Below are 12,232 nucleotides of genomic sequence, written 5' to 3'. Positions count from 1 at the left end.
TTTCCTTATTCGCCATTTTTTTTCTTTTTTTGCATGTCTTCTTCTTTTTCTGTACTCTTTCTTTATCTGTTTTCTATTTTTTTCTGTCTTATTCTTTTTCTGTCTCATTCTTTCTCTCTTTCCTTCTTTCTGTCTTCTTCTTTCTCTAATTCCTGCTTTCTTTCTGTCCTTATTTTTGTCTGTCCTTATATATCTCTCTCCTTCTTTGTCTCTCCTTTCTCTTTCTCGTTCTTTCTCTTTCTCATTCTTTCCTTTATTTCTTCTTTTTCCATCTTTTTCCATCCATCTGGCGTTTTTTTCTTTTTCTTTCATTTTTTTCGATTTTGCGGTTTAATGTCGACTCTCAGACTTCGATATTTTGAAAAGACACATTTAATGTTAAAGAAATCTTAGTCACATAAAAGTTATATATATATATATATATATATATATATATGTATATATATGTATATATATATATGCAAGTTTAAAACTTGTTAAAAAAGTGTTGCCAACTTTACCTAATAAGTAGTTATTAATAATTAAGATGTTTACTGCAGTCATTTAAGACCAGTGATGAAACCGATTATAATGCAAAATATTACCAAAAAGTAAAACAAGTTCAAAAATGTCAAAAACCAGAATTAATAAATAATTTCGTTTTTTTTTCCTTATGTATCTCATTTCAGTATTTGACAAAATAAATTGAATAATAAATTTTTATCTCAAAGACACGCAGTACAGAAATTTACGAATCCTTTAATAAATTAATCTCGTGTCTTGTGCAAGATTTAATGGCAGTACAATTTTAAAAATAAGTGCATTTATAAAACAAAAATTAATAAATTTTAATTAATAAATAATTAAAAAAAAAATTAATACCAAAACCAAAAAAGCAGAAATATGCGTTTTGTACGCCAACAAGTGAGAAAAAAACTCAAATAGTGCATTGGAAAAAAATTGCATTTAATAAAATTTATAGCGCACACAACGCTCATTTTTAATTTTTAATAAAAATTTAAAATTATAATAAATTAAAATTAGTGCTTTGACTTGAGCGGTAACAAAAACCACAACTGCCAATTTTAAATTTACAAAAACAAAATTAAGGTAAAAACCTTCAGCAGTAGCAACAACAATTATAAACCTTCCAAATGATGAAACGTCGTTGGTCAAATAATGGCGGCTTTGCCGCTTTACGTATGCTTGATGAATCCTCCTCAGAGGTAACCTCTTCCTCGAATGGTCTTGTGCTCACATCTGGTTTGAATATGTCACCGACATCTTTAGATTCACCGGATTATGGTGAACAGGACTTATGGTTGTGCAATGATACACCCTACAACACACATCCACATAGTGTGATCACATCAGTGCATGGTTGCACAACACTGCCTGCACAAACAACAATTATACCACTACCACCATTACAGAATACAAATTCGAATGGTCTTAGTGGTAATGTAAATGGACATGTAAATTATGGCAACGGTATGGGTAATGGTTTGATTGGTGGCTCGATGTCAGTTAATAATGTGCAGGGCACAACAATTATTGGAATGGGCAATGGTCATAATCAAAATACACTACAAAATGGACATACAATGTTGGGTACACATCATGGTCTACAGAACGGTGGCTTACACCATAATGGTAATAATATTACCAGTTTGCAACACACACCGCGGAGTGATTCGGCTAATTCCATTTCTTCAGGTGAGTTTTATAATCCAATTCAATTTAGTTTAAGGTAGTCGTTTAGTTTAAGCAAAACAATCTAATCGGCTGTAATCATATGATGAGATATCGAGTTAGTTCCCTTTGTCTTAAAGACTTGAAGGATATTCTTATTCATTTAAAATTATGGAGGATTTTTTTTTACAAAATCGGATAGATATGAAACCTGATTCTTGATAAAACTTGTGTAGATTAAATACTGCAATTTATAGAGGACGTTGGACTTAAAGAAATGCTCTTAGTTCATTAATGAGAGACAATTGATCTCTAGATCGCAAGCGCAAGTTCCCTCATGAGAATAATAGCTCCTCTCGACACAACGTTTTAGTATAACTTAAATGCTACTATTTATAGAAGAAGTTAAACTTTAAGGAATTCTCTAAGTCCATTAATAGGAGGCATTCCTCAATTTTTTAATATAGGTGAAATACTACAATATAAATTGATAAATTGTAAAATAATCAACCTCCAAGGAAATTGACTTAGAGAAATACTCTCTGTTCATGAAGAGGTCGCAACAGATCCCTAGTTGACAGTACAAGATCCCTGAAAATAATAACAACAAATTCTATCACCTCAGTTTTTTGTATAGATTAAATACTACAACCTAGAAACGACATTGCTTTTAAAAAAATACTTCATATCCATAAACGAGGTGCAATAGAACTCTAGATTGTAGTGTAAGTTTCTTTGACGTAATAATAGTAACTCCTATCTCTATAAATTTTTGATAATGTATGTAAAGCTATTTAGGTTTTCGGTGATGTATAAGTTTTTTTCTTATTTATACTCCGACTCGCTTTATCGCTGTAATGCTTTTTATTTTAAATGCTTTATCTGATTTTGTCTCATGAATACTGTGCCCTTCCTTGTCGAAATGTGTGAGTTAAAACGTTAAATGGCACTTCCATTCCACTCCAGTGTGTATTAAAACGACAGTTATTATTTATTTTATTTTGGAAGTAGTTCCAGTACCTCTCGGTACAGTTCTTTGACAAGTCCAGTGAGGATATGTAAAGAATTCTCTGTATTAACTTTAAATTTTCCATCCATATCTTATATCTCCAGTTGATTTATTGTTGTGGTTTTTTGTCCATTATAACTTTCTATTGTAGATCTATATTGTCTTGCATTTTGCATATGGTGAAGTTAAAGAGTCTATAGTAGAGTCTATTCTTTATTTTAAAAATTTTCATAAGTAGAAATTTCTTTTTAAATTTGATAGTTACTTTATAAAGATTAAATTGTTTGTCTATTTTAAATTGGTTGTGGCACGTGCGTAGCTACAGAATTTGTTTGTTTTATGCAAATAAATTAAAATTATATTAAATAGAAATATTTATATATTTCAAGAATAATTTGACAATGAAATAAAACATATGCTATACACATTCAGCTGCAGATACATATTCAGTCGTCAATAAAAAGTCAAAGTGCTTTTATATTTATGTACAATATGTGAAATATTATATACACATATATATTATACTTAAATTAAATAAAGTAAATAAATAATATATACAATAAATAATACAAAATAAATATAAATAAAATTGAAATAAATGAAACAGACAAAAAATTAACATTGACACCAAAAAATTGCGCCTTTACTTGTACAAAATTACAAAAAAAAAAAATTATTTATAAATAAAAAAAAAATATTTAAAAAATAAAAAAAAATATAAATAAATAAAGTACAACAAATACTGAGTGTAAAACGAAATTCATGGATTGAGGCGTGAGTAAGCACTGCAAAAATAATAAAGAAATTAAAAGATACACGCACAGCATTGAATCGCTTTAAGCGCAATCAATAAATACAATAAAATTGTGTGCAAAATTATACACAAAACACGAAAGAAAAATTAAAATGAAAATAAAAAAATAATGAAATTAAATTACAATTCAAACAGATACAGATACAGATACATGTCTGATATTGAAATTATAATTAAATGCTAAATCTACAGCAGAATCCTCTATAAGCTGCTTGCGTGCCTGCATTGGTGCACGTTGCCACATATTAAAATAAACACCGAGTGTGCAGCATAGAGTTGCATTTCATTAGTACTGCACAGAAAATTGCATAGATACATAACTGCAATTTAAATGTCAACAACTACTACAATTAAATTCATTAATAATTTATATTTGCACAAAAATATTTCTCATGAATATTTAAATTGTATCTCAAGCTGTACAAATGAATATCCGTAAACTCACACCATTCCACTGACGCGTAGGCATCTACTCCTATTTCACAAACTAAAAAAGTGCAGCTTTTTTGCACTTGATTCTAGAAATGCATCCTTGACCGATTGAAAGCTTTAGTTGAATGAATGTCTATGCAACACTTCGTCATCGTTGCTATTTGTTGCAGTTCTCATTGTAGCTCCGAATTTGGGCCAGGGTCACACATTTCTGTATAGAATTTGGGTTAATTTTAGCACCAACCACCATCATAGTAGTTGTACGTAAAAAGTATATACTTCTATGTAAATGTATCTGTAGATTTGTATCTAGGAGTGCGGGTGAAAGATTTAGATATTATTTAAATTTTGTGAAATTTGTTAACTGGAGCATGAAACAGTTTTGCACATTGTGAGCTGACATTGAAAGTTAATTCAGCAATTTTTGGTAATTTATATATATACATATATATATATTTTATGTACTGACATATCAAGGTTCCTAAGTACATGCATATATTTTGTAAAGTATAAGAATTCAGAGCATAAATTTTGTTTATTTATTGGTTAATAAATTAAAATCATAGCATATGTTAATACTTTTTAGCAATAGAAAGTTAAAGTAAATGGTTTTATAAAGTTATTTAAATAAATTTTCAATGCTTAATCACTTATTTTATCTTTTAAAATAAATTAAAAATTAAAATAAATAAATATACAATTACTGATAAATTACTGAACAATAAAGCTTAAAGAACCAGTATTCATTTCAATACCAATTTAATTATTCACTTCTAATGACTCTAACTTCCCAGTTTTGCGGATATATTTCATATATATTTTAAAAAATTTTTTTTTTATTTTATTGATCAATGTTTAATAATAATATACAATTTTTAAATTAATAATTAAAATATATTTTGTTTGCACCTATATATCAACTATATTTTGTAGTACCCAATAGAGATTACATAGAGACATCTATATTAGAGTCTTTAGTACCTATAAGACGCTGTAGACTATAGAATAGATATAGAGTTATTTCGACTGTAGTCTACAGACTATATAAAGAGATTCTATAGACTATATAGAGGTATTTCGACCATTGTGTATAGATTATATAGAAATTTCTCAACTATACTTTATAGGCTATATAGAGATATTTCGATTATTATCTATAGTACCATGAAGTCGACTACAGAATGGTTTGCAGAAAGCACCGTTTTAGCTTTAAACATCAAACAGTGATTTAAAGCTTTAACAACCATTGAACGTATTAAGATTTTGGAACTTAATACAAAGATTCGCCATGTTAGAATCCAAATGGTTTAAAAACCGCTGAATAAGTTGAAATTATAGAAACTTTATGCAGAAATTGTGATGCTGGTATATTAGAATTATCTATAATTATTATCTATTATCTATCGAATTAACTTAATTATCGCATTTGGGCAGTGAAAATCCACAAGTAAATGTTGAAATACTATTAGGTTAAGTTAGGTTGGAGTCGAGCTCACATATTGGATTGATACTGAAAGACCATAACATCTATATGGCTTAATTATCTGTGTGCCAAAAAGTCCTCATAAATTTTATAAAGAATTTTCAGTAATATAGAAAGCAATTGAAAAATGTTGTACAATGTTGTCATATCTAATAGCAATGGATAGAGTACAAAATATTAGAGAAAAAACTTGATCGAAACCTCAGTTCCAAAAGTATATTTTATATTTACTTACGATACCACCACATCTGTAACTTTATTATAACAAAATATAGTACATATACATATATATACATATATAGTATACATATACATGTATATAAAACTTCCATATGTGTTTTTTTTTGCACTAATTTTTGGAAACACAACATGGATAACTCAATATTATCACAAAATATATATAATATATATATAAAATGTATGAAAATGAAGATAAAAAAGAATAAAGTAATATAAAGCATTATAGACCATTTCTTCAATTGATAATTTCTTTTACCGGAAAATAACTGAAAAAATAATTTTGATTTTATTCTGTTTCATATGAATGTCGGTAACAGGTCTTTCAATTGCTAATTAAGACTTAAAGCTATGCACTCAAATCCTACGTAGTAATTTCTTTTATATTAAAACTAGTTTTTTTTTTTGATACCATTGTATATTCAGTTATATATAAAAATTTCATAGACACTATTACAAAAAAATGAAAATTCTGTCACTCTTTCAATAAGACCAGCTGACCTTCACTAATTGTATGCTGCAATCTCAAAAAAAATTGCTATCAGACATGAAAGAAAAAAATCAATTTTACTATGTTATTAATAAAAAATATAATATATTAGATCAAGTTTTTTTTTATAAGGCTATAAAGTACCTTTTTTATAAAAAAAACTACATTACATACTCGTACATACTCATACTTTCAAATCAAAAAAAAAAAAGAATTAAGCGCAGGCTGTGTCTGCTTAATATTTCCTAAGTTACTACGGTTTTGTCACAAAAATGTTGCTCAACTACTTTTTTTTCTTTTACATCTTCAAGATCCTAACATTTGTTTCCTTTTAAGCTTAAACCCTGACACAGTAGCACACTGTTAACTTATGCAAGTTTAACTGGTACAACAACTACTGCAACAACAACAACAATTGCGGCATACCAAATTTGTATGCAATGACTTTATTTTTCATACACTGCTGTGGTGTTGTTTTTTTTTCTTGCTCATTCTTTTTGTCATTTTAATTTTAAGTAATTGCAAAACAGCAGGGTAAGGTCATGACCCAGCGGGACTTTCAGCGCTGAGGGAATCGATTCCCTCAGCGCTGAATGGTAATGCCTAGCGCTGATTATTCAAATGAAACTCCTAATTACTTTAACACGTACATGTCATTGCGGGCAAGCGCTGAATCGTTCGATTACCTTTTCAAATTTGTAATGCAACATTTCAGCGCTGACATGCTCGCTTACCTTTTCGAATTTGTAATGCAACATATAAGCGCTGACATGTTCGATTACTTTTTCGAATTTGTAATGCAACATATCAGGGCTGACATGTTAGCTTACCTTTTCGAATTTGTAATGCAACATATCAGCGCTGACATGTTCGCTTACCTTTTAAATTTTACCTATGCTATTGATTTTTAAATAAAATACTATAAATTTTTTTGGATAAATTATATTTTATATTTATGTTTTATACAATTAAAATATTAATATTTACATAAAAAAATATAACATACTGTTACTAAAACCTTGAAGAGATTTCCAGACTCAACTCGATCACTTGTTCCGGCTTACCATCTGTACTTAAAGCATCTGTAAATACAAAAGTATGTTATTGTATACGCTAAAATTAATTATGTACAATATACCATACCAAAAAGTGCTGCTGTCACATTCTCTAACGCTCTTAAGGACTTCTTGCCTTGGGTACCATTCTCCAAATTTCCACGAAATCTTTCGCGTAATTGGTTGTTTTTTAATAACGCGTCTCATTGATGCAGTCTATAAATAACGTAATAGATGAAAAGAAATATATGAATTAGTAAAATTGTTACATGTGAATATATTAATAAGTTGAAATTGAAAGTAAGAAACATATATAATTTAACTTACAACTAATACAACGGCAGTGATTTCTTCATTAAATTGAATTAAATCCTCCTCAGTTTGAATTGTAAAATTTTCCAATTGAAACAGCTGACTACCTTTTACCCCTTGCTTTAGAATGACTGCATTCGCAGCACATTGTTCAATTAATCGTTCTTAACGCAGTAGCATCTATATAATACAAAACAAAAATTTCAATTATCATTTTAAATATATTTACTTAATTTTGCATATACTTACAGTGAGTTTATGATAAATTCACAAATTATATTTTATTTATATTTTTGATTTTATTTTGATTTTAAAAATTAAAAATTGTTCACTGCACGTACTTCACTAAAATCAAAAGCAGACTAAATGTATACAATGTAGGCAAAACAAGAAATTCTTAATACTCCTTTGCTTTTCTTCTTCATTCTTTTATATTTTCAACCCCGAAATTGCCTATGTCGAACACAAATGTCGAAAACAAAAAAAAATAAAAACAAAGAGCTATTACCTCCTCGCTTACTTTTTCAGCGCTGGCATAATGGTGCCGCTGGGGAGCTTCGAGACATTGTCACACACACACACACTCACACAATGAAGGGGTGCCAAAAATACAAAATACCAAAAAAAAAGCAGAATATGCAGCTATATTTACATAAATTTCGCACTAGTAACCCAGTTACTTTTGCAAAATAACCTTAAAAAATAATAGTAAGGAGCAGTAAGAAAGAGAGAGAGAGAGAGAGAGTAAGCGAGAAATGTGTGGTGTATAGAATATGAATGCACAAAGTAAAAGCACATGAATTATGTACTTTTCGATTATTATGTTGTTATACTGTTTTTGTTGTTGCTGTACTTGTTTTTTGCATATATGCCCTCGTACTGTTACTACTGCAGCTTACACGACTCTTATAACGGCAAAAATCATTTCGTTTACATTTAATGCACACACACACATATTTACATACATACAAATGATAAAAAGCACAAATTTACATATGGCAACTGTACAAGACAAGACTGAAGGACAACGTCGACGACACGCACTACGGTTGCTGCTGCTGCTGCTGCTGTTGTTGTCACAGCTAATAATGTTGTTCTTGCATTACAATGCAATCGAGCTTTTTTTCTTTCATTTTATTGTGTATGACGTACTCATCGTATTTTGATTGTTGTTGTTGTTATTGTTAATTCATTTGCTGCCATTTGCGTATCATCATAAATGCAGCAGTAATAAAATGCATATCATTTTATTTTGTAATTCAAGTTTATTTTATAATGTTTATTTTCTTATTTTTTTGTTTTGTTTTTGTACATTTATTGTTGTTGAATTTTCATGGGAAAAGGGGTGACGAACTGTTGCTGTAGAAACTGTTTTTAGCTTTAACGCACGCATGCATTTCTGCATTCCTGCCATTCAGTGTAATTTTGTGCTAAGTAAACTGCACTTTTCGGTGCACACACTTAATTGATTGCTGCTTGTGTTTTCAGTTGGGTTCAACATTTTGTTTTGTATTATTATTGTTGTTGCTGTTGTCGTTGCCGTTGTCGTTTGTATATACACCTATATTATGGTTTAATGACCTACCTCAAGAAGTCCTATATTTTTTAACGACAATTTGCCGTATTTAGTGGTGGTGTTTCTTGCTGGTTCTTTTTTTTTGGTTTACTTGAATTGTGAAGTAAAAAAAATCTTCGTCCTTGGTTTACTAAAGTTTTTTTTATTCCTGTTGGTTATTTAAAAACAAGTTTTAAGGAGTTTTTATATTTTCATTAATAAAAATAAGGGGTTGCTGCTGTATATGAAATGAGAGAAATTTTTTTGCGCCTTAAGAAATAACTCATATGAGTATGCAAAACTTGCTTAATAAAAATTTATCTTAAGAATCACAAGTTTTTCACTCTCAATCCGTCTCAAAATTTTTGTAATATTTTCTATTATTGTGAATATAAAACATAATATAAACACATTCTAATAATCTTTGAGCATTCTTTTGTCTCATAATTATATCATTTACATTTACTGGGCGACCTTTAATTATTAAATCTTGAGCATAACAAAGTCTTAAAATAACCAAGAGTGCATAAAAGTCAAGATCTCATAGCAACAAAAATTACATGCATACATACATACATATGCTTTCATAATTGTGGGTCGCTGTACGCACATTAACACTACTATTACTAATACTACTATGTATATCTGCTAAATTTTGCTGTTGCTACTGCTGCAGCAAAAGCTCTTGCACATTTTTATACAAGTTTTTTTTGGGTACAAGTTTTCACCTATGAGTAAAAACAAAAACAAATAAATGTAAAATAATAACAACAAGTTTGCTATAAAAACTTTTTATTTTCTATATCTTGCTCTGTTGATGACGATTTCTACTACTACAACAATTGTTCGGCCTTTCGGCTGGTATGAGTTGAACGCGGCCCGAACGTGAGTGAATAAACGATAACACAACAACAAACTTTAGACTACGTCAATATAGAAAAAAAAAACAACAACAAAATTGTAAAAATAAATGAGGTCAATGGTTTCAGCTATTTTGTATTATTATTTTTTTTTTTACTTTTATTCTCTCTCACTTAGAAACTACAAATCATATATCAAGCACCCTCATGTACACCGCAAGTAATAATTCATACTATTCATACTATTTGTTGTAGTTTAGTATAGTAGTTGTTGTTGTTGCTTTTAAATTAATAAGTTTATTTGTTGTTTCTGTTAGTTTAGATAGTTTCTTTCTTATGTCAGTTGGCTTGTGTGTGTGTGTATGTATGTTTTCACTTATTAATGGCGATGCAATTTATACATATTTTTTATTTATCAATGCACTTACATAGTCAGCTGCTTCTGTTTGTTTTCAAGCGAAAAAAGCAAGTACTTAAGTATTTGCTAGGCAAATAGTAGACTTGAGTTACTCAAAGCCGGTTTAATTATCTTGTTAATATAATTTTTTTATAATAATACATTTTTTTAATTCCAACTAATTTTGTATTTAATATTTAAACAAGTAATTATTTAAAACAAAAAACAAAAACAAAAAAACAGAAATTCAGAAATATTTTATTCCTTAATATTTATATTATTTATTATGTATTATTTAATTTATTTTATTATTGCTTTGTATTTATTATTTAATATTTATATATTATTTTATATATATTTATTATTTTATATTTTTTTATTATGTTATATATATTTATTATTTTATATATATTTTTTGTAATATATATATTTATTATAGCATATATATTTATTTTTATATATTCATTTATTATTTTAAAGTTATTCATTTTATATTTATTTATTATATTATATTTATTTATTATATTATATATATTTATTATATTATGTATATATATTTATTATTTTATATTTATTTATTATTTTATATTCATTTATTATCTTATACTTATTTATTATTAAACAGGATGAAAGTTTTTGAAATCACGATTACCTAAAATTTTTTGTAGTTGCACTACATAAAATTTTAAAAGTTCTCCAATGCTAAGAAACATTGGTCTAAGTTGATAATGTGTCATCTATATCCAAAAAACAACAAAAGACTTCAAAATAGGAAATATATCATTTTTATCTTGCAAAACAGAATACTTCAAATCACTTTCTCTCTGACTGTCCAATTTTCTGTTAAGAAACACTGATTTAAGCTGATAGTCTGCCATCCCTGTCTTGCAAGATATGACTTTCTGTGCCACTATCCGGCTTTAATCTAGACTAGAAGAGGAGTACTTGGATGGGATTAATTATCTTCGCCAAAATAAGAGGCACTCTTGCTTTTACTCGTAAAAGTAAATGTTTTCTTGTTAGTTAGTTTGAGTTATAAAATTAAGAAATCTTATGTAAACTCAAAATCCTGTTTTCTTATAAATCTTAATTCTACTTTTTATGTCTTAAGAGTTTTTTCATATAAAAGGATGGTTACCGCTTGTTGTTGAAAACAAAATGAAATAAATTTTAATGGTTAGTATTGCAGTTGCAGCATCAATCTCAAAATATTACTTTATCTTACGTATGAAATAAACTTAATCTATAAAATGAATTTTCTTGTAGTGAAAAATTTTACAAATCAAGCAAAAAAAATCTCAGGTTTGATTTTAGTCCGACGAGTAGCGTGTGAAAATAGTCAAATTTTGCTTATTTTACTAAAAGCAAAAGTAGTATCTTTAATTTTAAACTTCAGCTACGTGTACATGAAATTTTATTGTTTTATATAAAAGAAAGTTTTTTCTTTTAGTCGATCTTGCAACTTTCAAATTCAAAAGCCAAACGTGCCATTTACCAAAATCACTTCAAATCACGTTTCTCGCATTAAAGCATAAAAATTGAAAATAAAAGTCTTTAAAGATATTTCGCGTAGACTTTGAGTACGAGTACGGGTACTCGTATTTGCTCCGCGATTTAAATTGAAAACTTTACCTTGACACTATTAAAATTACTTAAAGATATTTTTTTCTACATTTTTTTGCAGTAAAAAATTGTTCATTATTTAATAAATGTGAACAAGTATATTTATTCATTCATATCTATGCGAACACTTTTTTTGTATCTAACCGCTGTTATTCACTTAGATATTATCTGTTTGCATGTATCTAACTTAATTGAATTTTATATCAAATATAATTGCAAAAAAAAGGAAAAACATAATTTTTTCCATGTCACTTTAACCTTTCTGCATTAAAGTTTGAAAAGAATTATTTTGTT

General features: G+C 28.0%; 1 protein-coding gene across 2 annotated transcripts in view; it reads left to right on the top strand.

Annotated features, from left to right (window-relative positions):
- LOC119686398 (ecdysone receptor) overlaps positions 1-12,232 on the top strand; it is a 222,358-nt gene that overhangs the window by 124,512 nt on the left and 85,614 nt on the right. Inside the window, exon 1 of one of the 2 annotated variants that reach the window (XM_038100974.1) lies at positions 837-1,695. The exons of the other annotated variant lie outside the window; for it this stretch is intronic. Coding sequence (XP_037956902.1) covers positions 1,134-1,695 — 562 coding nt within the window. The 5' untranslated portion in view covers positions 837-1,133. Of the gene's footprint in view, positions 1-836; positions 1,696-12,232 lie in introns of those variants that run through there. 2 annotated transcript variants of the gene reach the window in all.

Source organism: Teleopsis dalmanni, chromosome 2 (assembly GCF_002237135.1).
Source record: "Teleopsis dalmanni isolate 2A chromosome 2, ASM223713v2, whole genome shotgun sequence".
NCBI lineage: Eukaryota > Metazoa > Arthropoda > Insecta > Diptera > Diopsidae > Teleopsis > Teleopsis dalmanni.
Note: the sequence above shows the minus strand (reverse complement) of the source record. Positions and strands in the feature narration are given on the sequence as shown.